The sequence below is a fragment of the Tenrec ecaudatus genome, chromosome 12 (genome assembly GCF_050624435.1).
Source record: "Tenrec ecaudatus isolate mTenEca1 chromosome 12, mTenEca1.hap1, whole genome shotgun sequence".
NCBI classification, from domain to species: Eukaryota; Metazoa; Chordata; class Mammalia; order Afrosoricida; family Tenrecidae; genus Tenrec; species Tenrec ecaudatus.
In genome coordinates this window covers 50,580,482-50,596,792 of record NC_134541.1, presented here as the reverse complement: position 1 = coordinate 50,596,792, position 16,311 = coordinate 50,580,482, and the positions used below count along the sequence as shown (strand labels likewise).

The window sequence follows — 16,311 nt, the reverse complement described above, 5'->3', positions numbered from 1 at the left end:
AAACTAAATAGGACAAAAATGCCTGGGTTGAACTGTACTTACACCGATCCCTCATATCAACAGTGTCTGGAGGGATGGGTCACTGGGAAGTTGATGATGACAATACAGAGGGCAATCAACTTTGTTTATACAGGGGTTTGTTTTCCTGGTTGTAGTTTGTTTATTTCTTTCTTTTTGGGTGTGTGTGTTCCATTTATTTGGTTGCTCATTGGCTTATGGTTACTATTGATGCAATTGATATTAGCGGGTTGTGATTTTGTCTTCTTACCACCACCGCCAAAGTAAACCTGAGACACACAAACCCATGGACAAGCAGATGGAGTCTGGGCTTGTGGCAAACAGAAAAGTTATTCCCCAGGTTGTCCCCACATAACATATGCCAAACCTAAGGAGCTGTTTGCAAACACATGGTCACTGACTGTACACTTGGAGGTCAACTGCTTAAAGGCTATCTGCCTGAAGGTCATCAGCCATCTAGAGCAATCAGACCTTATAGTCTGTCCCACCCTGAGAGGAGCCCACTCCTTTCTGATAAGTATAAGGGATTGCTTCCCTGAAGGGGAGCCCAAAGACACCTACTGTGAACCAACTCAGGGATGACCAAGGTTAGGCTGCCATCTTAACTCTAGAGCCTGCCTATCTTATTACAGGTACGCCTTCCGGAAACACGTATGACTATTGTATACCCCCTTCTGTTACGCCTGTGGTTACCTGTAATTAGGGGACTGGCACGCCCCTAGAGTGTATGTACTGTAAGTCCTGGTTGGAAACATATTCTCTCTCTCTGCATGGACCTGGCTCCTGAAGTCATGACAGTCCCGGAGGTGAAACCATGCATGCTTTATCTTGTCTGCTCTCTCTTTAACTTTACCCCTCAATTACCCAACCACCCCTTGGACCCACTCACTTGTGGAGGCTAGTACCCCACATGGGCTCCTACTTAACTCTAGCCCCAATTCAAGATAACATAGCCCTGCTTGATACAGCAAAGTGTGGTAAAGAAATAAGATGGTGCCTGGCTACCAATCAGAATAGTGTCTGGGGTCTTAAAGGCTCCTATTCAAACAAGCAGCTAAGTCAGGAGTCAACTAAATTCACATAGAAGAAGCATACCAGCTTGTGTGATCCAAAGATGACAATTACAAAATTCAAATATGGGAAACAGAAAAATATCAGAGCTAAAATTCTGAACACCCAGATTGTAGAAGGCTATGAAGGACAACGGGAGTCCAAAACCAATCTGCAGAGTATCTAGTCAGACTGATCCCGACAGATCCCCTCTAGCCACATGCAAGAGTCTCAGACAGCCTTACCCTCAGGCAGAGACCACTGTAATCTGGAATATACTGACTCAAACTCAAAACTTGGCTAGATATTCTATGATGCTCACCCTCCTGACACAACTGCTGAAGCCAAAACGGGTGCATAAGCAAATGTGGTGAAGAAACCTGATGGTGCCCAGCTATCAAAAGAGATAGTGTCTGGGGTCTTAAAGGCTTGAAAGTGAACAAGTGGCCATCTAGCTCAGAAGCAACAAAGCTCACATGGAAGAGGTACACCAACCTGTGCGATCACGAGGTGTCAAAGGGATCAGGTATAAGGCATCATCAGAACAAAAAAATCTTACCATAGTGAATGAAGGGGGAAGTGCAGAGTGGAGACCCAAAGCCCATTTGTCGGCCACTGGAGACCCCTCACAGAGGGGTCTAGGGGAGGAGATGAGTCAGTCAGGGTGCAATGTAGCACCGATGAAGAATACAGCTTTCCCTCAGATCCTGGATGCTTCCTTCCCCCCAGCTACCATGATCCGAATTCTACCTTGCAAGTCTGGATAGAGCAGAGGTTGTACACTGGTGCAGATAGAAGCTGGAGGCACAGGGAATCCAGGGCGGATGATACCTTCAGAACCAGGGGGTGAGGGGCGATACTGGGAGAGTAGAGGGTGAGTGGTTTGGAAAGGGGAAACTGATTACAAGGATCCACATGTGACCTCCTCCCTGGGGGACGGACAACAGAGAAGGGGGTAGAGGCAGACGCCAGATAGGGCAAGATATGACAAAATAATCATCTATAAATTATCAAGGGCTCATGAGGGAGGGGGGAGCGGGGAGGGAGGGGAAAAAAAAGAGGACCTGATGCAAAGGGCTTAAGTGGAGAGCAAATGCTTTGACAATGATTAGGGCAAAGAATGTATGGATGTGCTTTATACAATTGATGTATGTATAAGTATGGATTGTGATAAGAGTTGTATGAGCCCCTAATAAAATGCTTAAAAAAACACACAAAAACTTGGCTAGATGACCCCACTATAGATCCGACAAGAATTGGTTCTGGGTGCAAGTATCTCTTCTTGTTCCATGACAGAATTTCTTCCCTGGCTTTCTGAATGTTGATGAGGGTCTTTTCTTTCTTATTCATTGTTTGTATTTTGGTCTTTACATTATTATTATTATTTTACCCTCACTCCTTAGTACAGTCATGTTTCTTATTGCTTCTGTTGGGTTTCCCCGTTTGTGATGCACAAAAGTGGATGCACAGTGATAACAACTAATACAAGGGTTGATAGGGAATGCAAGGGTTGGGAGTGGGTGATAGGGAAGGAAAGGGTATTTCAGGAATAAAGGTGGGAGGGAGGAAGGAGCACTAGAACTGACTGACTGCATATGGTAATGATTATACAATTCTCTTTGATATGACTGAATGATTGAATTGTATGATATGTAAATTATGTGCCAATAAAACTGTTCTAAAACAATTGTGAGATTGGTGCTGGACATGGTGTCTCGCTCTGTTGTACACAGGGTCACTATGAATAGGATCTGACTTAACAGCACCTAACAACAATGAACTTAAATATTTACTGATTTTTAGCTATAACATCTGTTTTAAAAATTGATAAATAATAGAACAACGCTATTTCCTCTTACTCCAGAACCATATCCAAAACCAGTTATCAGAAAACCCAAGTCCACTGCCGTTGAGTCACACAGGGTATAATGGCCCTAGGTTTCTGCCACCAGGGCCTCTTAAAGTCACCAGAAGAGCTGAGAAATCATAAGCAAGAGTTGAAAGTAGAATAGTCATCGAAATATGTGTTAGTGGGTTTTGATACCTCCTCGGGGTGTTTTGATTCGAGTTATACTTTTGTGAACACAGAACAACTATTTGCTGTAGATTGGCTAGAAAGCAAGGATATTTGAACTGAAACTACATCTCTACCCAAAAGAATACAAAATACTATTATTTTATTTACATATTTTAAATAAATTTAATATCGTGATTTTCGTATTAAGACAACGGCGTTGTCTGCATTAATCGTTTGGAACCTCTGAAAGTTCAAACTGGACTGGGGTGACAGTCATCGCTCATGGTTGGGTGGCTTGGTCCACAAGAAGTAAGTGAAATAGATGCTTTATTTGGTCTTGAATTCGGAAGAGCTCTCTGTAAAGGTCCGGCCAGGAGGGGGTTGGGCACTGACCAGGTGGCTGTACAATCAGCACGCACCCAACTCTGCAGAGCTGTGTACCTCACTGGGAATCAGGCTTCATAAAAATCTCGCTCTTCTAAAAATGACGCGAAATGAGAGGGGTGGCACCTGCTCGGGAAATGCTTGATGTACTATGCCATGGTGCACCATGGGAACACCGGGAGGCTCGAGGGCTCGCACCCACACACGCGCGAGAGCCAGAACCAGGGGACCACGCACCGGAAGGGGAGATCCAGCACGCCAGGCCGCGCCGGGGCCTCCCGCACGCAGCGGACTCGCGAGCCGCCGGGCACCGTGCTCGGCAGGGGTCGGGGCGGCGCCCCCTGGGCAGGGGCGGCTGGAGCCAGGGGATACTCCTCTGGGGTCGCGCCCGCGCCCGACTGACCTGTGACGCTGGCCTGCGTGACGCGCTGCACTACGGCCCTCATGGCGGCGGCGGCTGGGTGCTCCCGCGTTCGCTGCAGCGTCGGGGCCGGAGCCGTTCTGCGCCGCGCGCCCCCTAGAGGCTGCTCGGACGTGTGGCGGCGGCCGGGCTTCCGCCACAGCCCCAGGGGCGATCCCGGCCCCGCCCTGCCGATAGGCTCCGCCCACGACCCAGCCAAGCCACCTGACCAGCAGCACTGGTTAGGTCTCATCATTTGATCGCCCTTTAGACCTATTTTAAAGCTGTTTCCGTTTTTAAAATGTTTCAAAGTGAAGGGAAATCACTTTTCGATCAAGTGGATTAAGCTCCTGAAGAATCCCCTCTGACCATGGACCAGGGATGCAGTTAGGTTAAAATTTAGCACCCTATCATCTCATCTTCCTTAGGATTCATTTCAATTTATTCTAGCTTTTAATATTTTCTGCTTCCTTGTCAGTTGGAGTTTATGTTTTACTTTGTTATTCTTGTTTTTGTTGTTGTTTTTAATGTTTTTCAGTAAATGAAATCCAGGATAAGTAAGTTTATAGACAGGAACTAGATTAATGGGACCTTGGGAGTACACGGCAGGGAAGGTTGGGAGGAAATGGGAGCTAATAACGATGAGTACAAGAATATAGAAATATTCTAAAATTGTGGTGATAATTGTACAGTTCTTGGTTTGACTACTATTGAATTGTATGATATGTAAATTATATGCCAATAAGACAGTAGGGGGTGGAGAGAATATGCTCAGGAGACAAAAGCATTTAGCAATACCGCTTCTAGTGGCCCCCTCCCCTCTGCGTCCTCTCTTTTGATGTCCAAATTGCCACCCTCTCTGGGATTCCCTACTTGCCTCCTGCTCAACTTCCTCCTCTCAACTCTGAATGTGGGACTCCGTCAGTGCTCAGCCACAGCAGTCTGTTCTCTTTACCATGCCTCTCCATTCTGACCTGTTTGAATTCTGCCTTCATGCTGTTTACTTGAAAATTTCCATTTCCACTGCAGGTCTCTCTGAGCTTCTGCATCCAAGTGCCCACTTGACATTTTCAGTTCCATGAGTTACAGACATCGAAAGTTAACAGGATTCAAATGGGATTTTTTAAAAGAAATGCACACACACACACACACACACAGAGCTGGGTTACCCTTATTTAAATAATAGCTTTGCCACTTGCTCAAGGCTGGAGTGATTGAAGATTGCTCCCTTTTGAATTGTGTCCCCAAAAGATATGTGTCAATTTAAGTGTCCATGTGATCAGCTTTGATAAAAGGGGATTAGGGTGGGAGGCAACAACCTTACTCAAATCACAGCCCTGATCCAATATAAGCAGAGTTTGGGGGTGTGACCTGCATCACCTTTTCTCTTGCAAAATGTGGGAGAAAGAAACAAGCCAATAGTAGAACTTACCACCAAGAACGAAGAGCCAAGAAAAGTGGGAATCATTTAGACTCAGTTTCCCTGTGCTGGGAACCTCCTAGAAGCAGGAGGCACAGAAAGAGAAAGCTTTCACCTAGAGCTGGTATTCTGGATCAGATGCCTGGACGCCTAAACTTGTTAAAACCATCCAAGATGGTATGTCTGTTAACAACTAAGATACTGAGTTCCTAGCCCATCAACAAGTCCTCACTCTCCAAAACATAACCTAAAGTTCCCTGTCCTCTCCACCCCTGTACTTCAATGCTGTCAGTCTCACTGCCATCTATCATCTGGATTTTTACCCCAACTTCCTCACTGGTCTCCTATAAATGTATTACTGATTACACTGATAAAAGTCTGGGATGCCCGTCATTGTTTTTAGCCAAATACAGAGAACAAGTTAATTTAATTTTAGGATTTTTTTAAGTTTATTTCTGTAAAGTACTCATCCCAAAACTGTTTCAGTTATTCAGTGAGAAGCAAGTCATATATCCATTCCTTATCTAAAAGGCCTTGCTTACCTAGATGACTTTGTTCATCTAAACTTGCTGAATTAGAACATTTTTAAGTTTAAAAAGGAATTACTGCCAGGGACATAAGTTGGCTGTTACATTTGAGTTTTCTGCAAACCAAGTCTTAAAAAGACCCATGTCGTCAGTCGCCGTCCAGTCTGCCGAGATCCTATCTGCCGACACCAAGCAAATGGCCTCCCCAAACCGTGATCCCCCCGCAGGCAGTGTCCAGCGAGGGCGCAGCCCGGGGTTCCGTGGGCAAGAGGCTACAACAGGAGCTGATGAGCCTCATGATGTCTGGCGACAAAGGAATCTCTGCCTTCCCGGAATCAGACAACCTTTTCAAGTGGATAGGGACCATCCACCGAGCAGCTGGTGCAGTCTGTGAAGACCTGAGGTATAAGCTCTCCCAGGAGAGCTACCCTGGCAATGCACCCACGGTGAGGTTCCTCACCCCCTGCTACCACCCCAAAGTGGACACTCAGGGTAACATCTGCCTGGACATCCTGAAGGACGAGTGGTCTGCCCTGTATGAATGATGATAGGACTATTCTCCTCTCCATCCAGAGCCTGCTGGGAGAGCCCAGCATCAACAGCCCTTTGAACACACACACCGAACTCTGGGAAAACCCCACAGCCTTTAAGAAATAAGCAAGTCTTCTGCCAAGAGCCTGACCCTTCCTGTCCTTGTGTTATCTTCTCTTCCTTAGATGTCTGTCCTCCCTCCCCCACCCCTTGATTACTGTGTAGAACTCTTATCTTAAGCTGTGGTGTCATTTCTGTTTTGTTTTTGAAATTAAGTCTCCATTTGCACCCTTGTGATGATCATATTAAATAAATAACATTTGGGATTGGTTAAAAAAAAAAAAAGACCCATGTCACATATCTCACATTTCCAGCATTTGACTAACAGGCTAACTATTACCCCCTGCATCAATATTTCATTCAAAGAAAGAGCAAAAGGCCAGTTCCAGATTTCTAACCTCTCCCATTCCTTCACTTCCGACACCAATCACTCTCCTGCCCCTCCGTCTTCTCTGTTGGGTTCCATTCTGCTGCAACATCTCTACGAACTTTTGAACTATATTTACGAATATATGGTTTAACTGTAAATGGAAAGGGGCAGGAACGGAATCATCTTGGAAGTTACCCAAAAACTCCATTGTCATCAGGTCAATTCTAACTCAGAGCAACCCTGCATAGGTCCCTAAACAGAGAAAAGGTCATTAAAAAGACAGGAAAAAAAGAAAAGACCATAGAGGATAACAGAAAATACGCTGGCTCTAAATCTAAACTTGCTCTAAATAATATAGTAGCTAAAGTAAATGGAAGATAGGATGAAGGAGCTGAGCAGGAAATTTCAAGATGGCTCAATAAGACAAACCAAATATTAGAATGAAATGTGCAAGGACCTAGAATTAGAAACCCAGAAAAGAAGAACACACTTGGTATATCTTAAATTGAAAGAACTCAAGAGAAAATTCAAGCCTCAAATTGCAATTTTCACAGATTTCCATGCAGATGGAAAGAATAGACACACTGGACCAAAATGAACTAGTCGACATTCTACCATTTCAGGAGGTAGTATATGAGCAAGAATCAATGGTGCTGAAGTGTGGGGAGAGGTCAGATGCTTACAGACATCCTCCCCGAGGGCAGTTAGTCGCCAGACCACAGGGTAGGTCTCTAGGGCAGTTAGTCACCAGACTATATGGCAGGCCTCACTCCCTGCTGATGGGGACAATAAACTATTCCTACCTGAGGCCTGTGACCAAGCGTTCACACCCTACCAATAATGATCTCATCAGTTGAGTCAGGGAACGGGCCAAACTGACTCTGTGACAGTTATCCGCCCATCTTATCACATGTATACCCCCAATCCCTCCTCTTACTATTGCATGTATGTCCCTAGACCACCCCCTCATTACTGTATTACCTATGGCACAACCCCTCCCTGTGATGTTTGTACTCACCGGTAATTAGGGGGCTTGCATGTCCCCGGAGAATATAAAAAGCCTGGGCTAGCATTAAAGATGGCTCTCTCCCTCCACGTGGACCATCATGCGGGGCTGAGATGAGCATGCTACCATGAATCGTGTCTGACTCCATTTATTTCTATATTTCCCTTCTACCTCTCATGCTCTCTATCACTTTACTATAATTCTTGTTATCGCTGTACAATTGCATAATGATGTGTTAGGGGCTGGCTTCCCCTGACACTGAAGGAACAAGTTCAAGCTGCACTGAATGTATTAGCCAAAAACAAGGTTCCAGGAATTGACAGAACACCCACTGAAACGTTTAAGAAAGCTGTAATACTGAAAGCATTTTTATACCAGAAAATTTGAGACAGCTACTTGGTCAACTGACTGGCCCAACAGAATGCTCAAACAATAGAACTATATCATTGATATCTCACCCAAATAAAATGTTACTTAAGATCATCCAACAATTACAGCAGCACATTGACAGGGAACTGCCAGAAGTCCAGGCTAGATTCAGAAGAGAACATGGAACAAGGGTTGGATATCCTTGCTGATGTCAGGTGGATCTTGCCTCAAATCAATGAATACTAGAAAGATGTTTACTGGTGTGTCATTGACTCGGCAAAGGTATTTGACTGTGTGATCCATCATAAGCTGTGGGTAACCTGGAGAAGAATGAGAATTCCAGGACACCTCATTGTGCTCATTCAGAACTTGTACATGGATAAAGAGGGAGTTGTACAAACAAAACAAGGAAATTCTGCATGGTTTAAGATGAGGAAAGGTGTGTGTCAGGGTGCTATACTCTTACCACATGAGAGAATACCCAAAAATACTCCTCTAGGTGGAGCTTTTGTCGTACACATTTTTTCCACTAGGCGAGCATCAAGTTGAAGGTTCTCTCTGGTCACAGCGAACTTTTTTGTAAAAGCAGTTTCACTAGAACCTCGTTTTTTGTGATGGCCAATATAAGAGAACAGCATGTGCCTGTTGAATTTTATTTCCTGCTCAGGAAAAATGCCATAGAAACTACTGTGATGTTGAACACAGCTATAGGAAAAACTCAAGTGGTTTTCTCTTTGAAAAAAAGGTGAAATTTCAATTGATGACAAACCTTGTCTGGACATCCATCAGTCAACTTCCTGATCTGATGAAAACGGCAACTCATGCGTTTGGAATTCATTCCATGTCAGACTGTTAAACAAGCTATTTAGAGGTTCTGACAAGATTGTCTAACAGTCTGCAACAAGGTCTGATTTGTGGTAGACGGGACTGGTTTTGCCACCACCACAATGCACCCACTCACGCAGCCATCCTGGTACGCCAGTTAGGGGTAAAGAATAGTATGCCTCTCTTGCCCCACATACCTTACTCAATTGACCTCATTCCATGTGACTTCTTTTTGTTTCTGTGAATGAACAGGGACATGAAAGGACAGCAATTTTGCAACGTAGAAAAGGTGAAGAAAAAAAAAGAGGGAGGTGCTATCAGCACTGAAAAGAAAAATACCGTTTTTGTGGAGATACCCCCTCATAGTTGTTCAATCTTTATGCTGAGCAAATCATCACAGAAACTAGATTATATGAAAAAGAGTGTGGCATCAGGATTGGAGGGAGGCTTATTAACAAACTGTGGTATCCAGATGAACAACCTTGCTTGCTCAAAGTGAGGCCTTGAAGCACATATAGAAGATGCCTCTTAAAAGACAAGATTAGTGTTCTTCAGGAAATATTTATTGAGTATTATTAGATTACCGTTTACAGCAAAATTAGATGTATGTACTTCTTACAATCATAAAACTGTTTTCAAAGCATTTATCACATTTGCAGGCTGAACCACTCGTCAGGTTTCAGAATTCAGCCATCAGTCATGATTCTGCACCAGGGCCACCAGTCCACGATTTCAAAGAGTTGTAGATTCTCTCAGGAAGTGGAACAAAATCGTCTCTGTATGTAACTATCGTCTCCACATAAAACCCTTTTGGGGGCTCAGGTAGTTCAACCGGCGAAACGTCCTTTTGCTCAACTTCATCTTTTAAAAAAGGAAAATGGAATTATTAATCTTTAGAAAGCAGTAGTTAAAAATTAAATCCTGAAAATAAAACAAAGTAGGACTTGGATCAAATTCCATTTTTTTCTTAAAAAGGAAATAATTAAACATACAAAAAGACACAACACTGAGTTCCCAGTGCCCAGTATAACATTAAATGTTCTTAAAGTCCGAAATGCTACTGATAACCTTCATCACCAGATGCAATCCTCAGTACTTTTTTGAAAAATACTTTAAAAAAAAAACAGCTTTGAGAAAAACTCAGCACTTCACTTACAAAATTCACCCGTTTAAAATACACAATCCAATAGAGTTTTTAGTATATTCAGAGTTGTTCAACCATTAAAAATAGTAATTCATTTCCCCCAACGCTCTGCCCCTAGCAACCACTAATTTACATAATACAGATTTACTAAATCTACTATTGATTTCCAACATATATCTAAATGGTGATGTTTGATGTTTCCTTCCCTATCCAGTAAATAAACCAAAACCAAACTCACAGCCACCAAGTCGATACCGTTTCATAGTGTCTCCATATGGCAGTGGTTCTCAACCTTCCTAATGCAGCGACCCTTTCATACAGTTAATCACGTTGTGGTGATCCCCAACCATAAAATTATTTTCGTTGCTACTGTAATTTTGCAACTATTATGAATCATCACATAAAAATCTGATATGCAGGATGCATTTTCATTGTTACAAATTGAACATAATTAAAGCATAGTGATTAATCACAAAAACAATATGTAATTAGATATTGTGAGATATTTATTTCTAATTACAAATAAATGCAATTTTGTCGAAGCGTGGTGTAGCATGGGTTACACACCGGGTACTGGTAGGTGGGTGTTATCTGCCTGTGGGCGACCCACCTGGAGAGGATAGAGGGGGCACTGTCTCGGTTCCTAAGACCATCGGAGATAGTTTGTGTTTTCCGATGGTCTTAGGCGACCCCTGTGAAAGGGTCGTTCAACCCCCCAAAGGATTGAGAACCGCTGCCATAGAGGCAGGGTGGCACTGCCCCCTGAGTTTACTGGACTGTTACCCTTTCCTGGAGCGGAAAGCTCGGTCTTTCTCCTGCAAAGCAGTTGGTAGTTACGAACTGCTGTCCTTGCAGTTAGCAGCCCAACGCATAACGCCCTGCCTGCTGAAAGTCCTTAACTTTGCCTGCTGAGTATAAAGGAGGGAAATGTTAAAGACGCGTTACCTCTTAACGGTCTCTGAAAGTCCGCTATACTTTATTATGCAAAGAGCCTTTGACCTCAGGTGTATGTGGAAGGCCCATTTCAAAACTACGAATTAGGTGAGTGGGTTTGGAGGTAAATCCCTAGAGTCTGGTTCTTAGCAGATTCCAGAGTAGTAACAAGTGACTTAATTGTTTCAGACGGTTCGGAAGAATAAACCTGGGGCTTAAACTTTAAGGCACAACGATCCCGCGTCCATGACCGCGGAGCACTCCCGTCCGGTCGCAGATTCTGCCGGAGACCCCTACCTGGGAGCTTGTTCTTTTCCCGGCCAAACAAAAACATGGAGCCGAACACAGTCCAGGCGCCCATGCCGTAGACTAAGGACATCCGCCGGTACCAGGCTAAGGCCTGGTTGTTACGCATCGCTGCGACCCCGACAGACCTGGGTTCCCGGCGGCCCACGTTGCCAGAGGCGGGTCTTCCGGTCAGAGCGTCACCGCGGCCAATGGGGAGCCGGCGCCAGCAGGCTGCTTCCTGTCCTGCGCGGTGCGTCCCGAGAGGTTTGTCCAGGTGCGGCTTGAGTTTGCACCGGGCTCCTTCCGTGTTAGCCAGCGGGCGGTCCACTCTGCTCACTGTGAGATGGAGGACGTGATTCCTCTGAGCAGAAACATCACTTGCAGCTCAGACACTTGTAACGGATACTTGACTGAGGCATCCTGCGTAATTGTTAGTTTCATTCCATCTCCGTTTTCGACGCTAAGATTTGTGAAGCTATCCCCTCCCCCCGCCTGGCCCGCCACCACCACTACGCGCATCTTCTCCGTTTTTCTTTCTGGAACCCGTAAGCCAAAAATACAAATTCACTGCCACCGAGGCACTGCCACTCATAACGACCCCACAGGACAGGACAGAACTGCCCCTGTGCGTTTCCTAGACTAACTTCGCTGAAGTAGAAAGTTCCATCCTTCTAAGCGGCTTGGCTTCAAACTGGGCTTTGTGGTTAGCAGCCCAACTCGGAACCACTTTGTTGCCACCAGAGCCCTTTGTGGAACTGATGAGGGAGGAAAAGAGCAAACCCTCAGTTAATCAAATACAGGAAATGTGACGTAAATTTGGAATCCAGTCTGTTAACGACTTAATTTGCTAAAACCCAAAATGGAACACACCACGACCACCCTCCCACCCGCGGGCTGAAAATGTTTTTTTTCTTTTAAACTCAGTAATAAGGATTTTTCGCATTCATTTGGACAAACAAAACCTAGCAAGCAAGCCCATTTAGACTAGCAATGGAGCCTGAGGCCTTAGGGAGTAACTGTTCCCTGAGAGTCAGGCCTACTGTTCCCTGAGAGTCAGGCCTCCTTTATGCTCTCAAATTTGCCATATAGTTTTGGATATGTAACTTGCTTGATTTTCACTGAGTTTGGGGAGCCGTTTAGAGATGGCAAATCCTACTGTTTCCTTCTGTCAAGTGCTTGCAGAAATAAACCTAAAATTGCTTGTGTCAACCCAGTCTCTAAAGAATGTGAAGCATCCTGACTTTATCTGCTACGACAGAACCTCACCTAGGGCGGTGGTTTGGTGGTTCTCAACCTTCCTAATGCCACAAGCCCTTAATACAGTTCCTCATGTTGTGGTGACCCCAACTATAAAATTATTTTCGTTGCTACTTTATAACTCTCATTTTGCAACTGTTATGAATCGTCATGTAAATATCTGATATGCGGGATGTGTTTTCATTGTTACAAATTTAACAATTAAAACTGATTAATCACAAAAATATGTAATTATATACTGTGAAATATTTATGTGTTTTCTGATGGTCTTAGGCCACCCCTGTGAAAGGGTCCTTTAACCCCCAAAGGGGTCACGACCCACAGGTTGAGAGCCGCTGACGTAGGGGAATCTTAGGTCTCATTGATGCTCCTTCCAGGAGCCCTTGCAGTGCAGTGGTTAAGTTTGAAGTCAACTCCCTTGAGGTCAAGCTGTTTTTTTAAGGATTATAGCCATGGAAACCCCATGAGGTAGTTCTATGTTGTCCTATAGGGTCACTATGACTCTAGGACATAGAACTGACTTGACAACCAAAGAGCTTCATATTCCTTCTGTGCTCTGGGTGCCATCCTTTCCTGCTTCTTAAAGGCCTTTCCCATCATTTATACCCTATCCTCATTCAAGATCACCACTACCTCCCCTCCCAGAATCCTTCTCCTTCATCATACAGTATACTGTAACCTGTTATTTTACTTATTGTAGTTTAAAAAAACCCTTACTAAATACAGTTAGCATAACTTACTTAATGCAATCTCTATGACATTTTTATAAATTGCTCAAAGACAAACAGTTGAGTCCCCTCAAGCTTTGCCCGTCCGGAGCCCTCTGCTCAAGGCGGCTAGAACCAGGGGTAGAGCAGGCTCGGCGGCCCAAGGGGCAGGCGGTAGTGCCCACACCGGGGCCGTCGAGGTACAGGCATGCGAAGAAAAAACAGTTGGATATGGATGTCAACTACAAGGGTATGATAGGTAGGTTTATCATGCCAACCTAGCTAATAGGAACGTGGGATTAATAAGGTCCCAGTTTGATTGGAAGGCAAAGAGATATGGCTCGGCAAGCCCTGCCTCTCTCTCTCTCTCTCTCTCTCTCTCTCTCTCTCTCTCTCTCTCTCTTGCTCTCCAGTGATTGAACCAGTATGAACTAGCTTTAGCTAGTTCTCTGCCTCAATGTATGAGCTACACTACCAACCCATGGATCATCAATCGTGTAGCTAGAGCTTGAGGTTCCTTGAAACCTGCTTAGCCACACTACTGCTGTATACATTGCTTGAGCCTGTCAGAGCCTATCATCTTGCATTGCTTAAGTTCAATATCCCATCTGGGCCTGCTTCACTAAGCTCTGAGCTTCTGACTGTTGGTGACCCGCCCTGCTGTTTGCTGCCTGTGCTGGAGTGCCTGCATTGCCCTAAGGAAGACTGACCTGTCTGCTTCCTTGACCTTGGAACCAGCAGCCCTCTTGAGTTGAAGGATTTCCAGTATATTAACAGAAGTGAATTGAACTGAGTCCTCTGTACTGTTATGTGGACTAGTTATCTGTTGTTATAGTCCTTCGTGTGTGTGTGTGTGTGTGTGTGTGTAAATCATAAGTTCTTGGTTTTGTTTCTTGAGGGAACCCTATCTCACACAAAGGGCCAGATGATAAAAGTTTTCTCTGGTCCTGCCTGCACTACCCCCCACAGCAGCGGTGGCTCCCCCGGCTGGGTGTGAGGTGTGGGCCCGTGCCCCTCACTGCTCTTGTTTATGCATGACACCAATGTGGGGGGTGTGGTGCGCTGGCAGTTCCAAGACAGCCAAGGCATTGCAGGAGTCCATAATGTACTACACCCTAGAGAAGATCCAGAAGCACAACCACAGCAAGAGCATCTGACTCCTCCTGCATCACAAAATCTAATACGACCTGACCAAGTTCCTGGAGGAGCATCCTGAGGAAAAAGAAGTCTTAAGGGAACAAGGTGGTGCTGATGCGACTGAGAATTTCTAGGATGTGGGCACTCTAATGATGCTAGAGAAATGTCCAAAGAATACATCACTGGGGAGCTGCATAACAGATCAAAGCTAAACAAGCCTTTGGAGAGCTTCATCACAACTGTTAACTCTGACTCCAGTTGGTGGACCAGTTGGGTGATTCCAGCCATCTCCACCCTGGTGGTGGCCCTGATGTACCACTTTCACACAGCAAAAGACTAACAAAGCTCTCAGATACCCACCAAGGGACAGACTGAGAAGCAAGTGCAACGGTTTTGGGAATGACAGAACCATTCACAGAAACATGCGTGATGTTTCTGTTTCCCTCTCCTACATTAGAAACAAAACAAAGCAAATAAAAAAGTGTTCTCGTATTTACCCAACAGTCATTAGCAATTAAAACCTAGACCCTGCTATCTGGACTCAACAAAGACATCCTGAGACTGGCCTAAGGTTTAAAGACCATGTTGCTCTGTTTGCTTGCAAGTGGTTAACAGTCATTTCCCATGCTGACCTTAAAACCTGAGTTAATGAAACCTCCTCAAAGTGTCAGTTCCAAAGAAAAAGGCACATATTCTCTATGTAGTAGTCATATTTCATAATGCATACCTCAAAGACAACCCATTTTACTGTCATTTTTCACCGTGGTGTACACTATGTAACTTAAAAAACAAAACAAACCAAAAAAGTCGCCACTACTGAGTCAATGAGTGGATGAACCTGAAGGATGTCATGATGAGTGAACTTGTTTGGAATTACGAGTGCAAAAAGGCACGAGTTTTTCACACTTAAAAACGCTTTGATGGGTAAGACAGTGGGAGAGGAAGTTACTGACTAGGGGGAAGACAAATGTTAATTTGGAGAAAGGGGAAGGCAATATACAATAAGAAGGAGTTCTGTAAAAATATGGAAGCAGGGGGTGCGGGGAGGGAGGGGAAAAAGTGAGGACCTGATGCCAGGGGCTTAAGTGGAGAGCAAATGATTTGAGAATGATGAGGGCAATGAATGTATAAATGTGCTTTACACAATTGATGTATGTATGGATTGTGATAAGAGTTGTATGAGCCCCTAATAAAACGATTTAAAAAAACCAAAAAAATATGGAAGCAAGGGAAAACACTGGGAGGAGGACTAAACTCACTCCTGTTAAGTTGATTCTGACTCCTAATGTGTGACCCCATAGGACAAGCTAGAACTACCCTTGTGGGTTTCTGAGGCTGTTACTGTTTCTGGGAGTAGAAAGTTATATCTTTCCTCCCCAAGCGGCTGGTGGATTGAATTGCTGACGTTGTGGATAGCAGTCCAATGTGTAACCCACATACATAAACACTGTTAAGTATACAATCTTGTAATAATGGTGATCTAGCAGTAGATACCACCATTTGTCGGTTTGTTGTACCATGGTGGCTTGTGTACTGCTGTAATGCTTAAGGCTATGTCACCAGTATTTTAAATGCCAGCAGGATCACCCAAAGTGAACAGGTCTCTACAGAGCATCCACACTATGAAGGACTAGGCTGTCCACTTCAGAGGAATTGGCCACTGAAAACCTAGTGACTAGAAGAAGAATCAAGATGAGCACCCAGGTCAGAAGGCACTCAAATATGTCTAAGGAAAAGCAGCCTTCTCAAAATAGGGTCAGCCATAAGGACATGGATGAAATAAAGCCTGTGGAAGTAAAGTGTTTGGGATCTTCATTTGCTGATGGAACATGGCTCAAAATGAGAAGAACTAGCTGCAAACATCAATT

The 16,311-nt window shown here is 44.5% G+C and overlaps 2 protein-coding genes and 1 pseudogene across 2 annotated transcripts in view; 1 reads left to right on the top strand and 2 right to left on the bottom strand.

Moving 5' to 3' along the window:
• DTD1 (D-aminoacyl-tRNA deacylase 1) overlaps positions 1–3,997 on the bottom strand; it is an 83,061-nt gene extending 79,064 nt beyond the window's left edge. Inside the window, exon 1 of the mRNA XM_075527850.1 lies at positions 3,873–3,997. Within this exon, the coding sequence (XP_075383965.1) occupies positions 3,873–3,915 (43 nt within the window). The 5' untranslated portion in view covers positions 3,916–3,997. The remainder of the gene's footprint in view (positions 1–3,872) is intronic.
• Positions 3,998–9,527: 5,530 nt separating this feature from the next.
• SMIM26 (small integral membrane protein 26) lies at positions 9,528–11,518 on the bottom strand. The gene is made up of 2 exons (XM_075527849.1): positions 11,352–11,518; positions 9,528–9,838 (listed from the first exon to the last, which is right to left on the bottom strand). Exons 1-2 carry the CDS (start codon positions 11,467–11,469, stop codon positions 9,675–9,677), a joined length of 282 nt encoding a protein of 93 aa, XP_075383964.1. The 5' UTR covers positions 11,470–11,518; the 3' UTR covers positions 9,528–9,674.
• Positions 11,519–14,349: 2,831 nt separating this feature from the next.
• Positions 14,350–14,783, top strand: LOC142422656 (cytochrome b5 pseudogene; annotated as a pseudogene).
• The last annotated feature ends 1,528 nt before the right edge of the window (positions 14,784–16,311 follow it).

Bases quoted from the DNA above. Each gene is read 5' to 3' on its own strand.
- SMIM26 (XM_075527849.1), bottom strand. From the start codon at position 11,469: ATGCGTAACAACCAGGCCTTAGCCTGGTACCGGCGGATGTCCTTAGTC. The intron at 9,839-11,351 runs GTAGGGGTCTCC...CTTTTTTAAAAG, and splicing joins GGAAAAGAACAAGCTCCCAG to ATGAAGTTGAGCAAAAGGAC.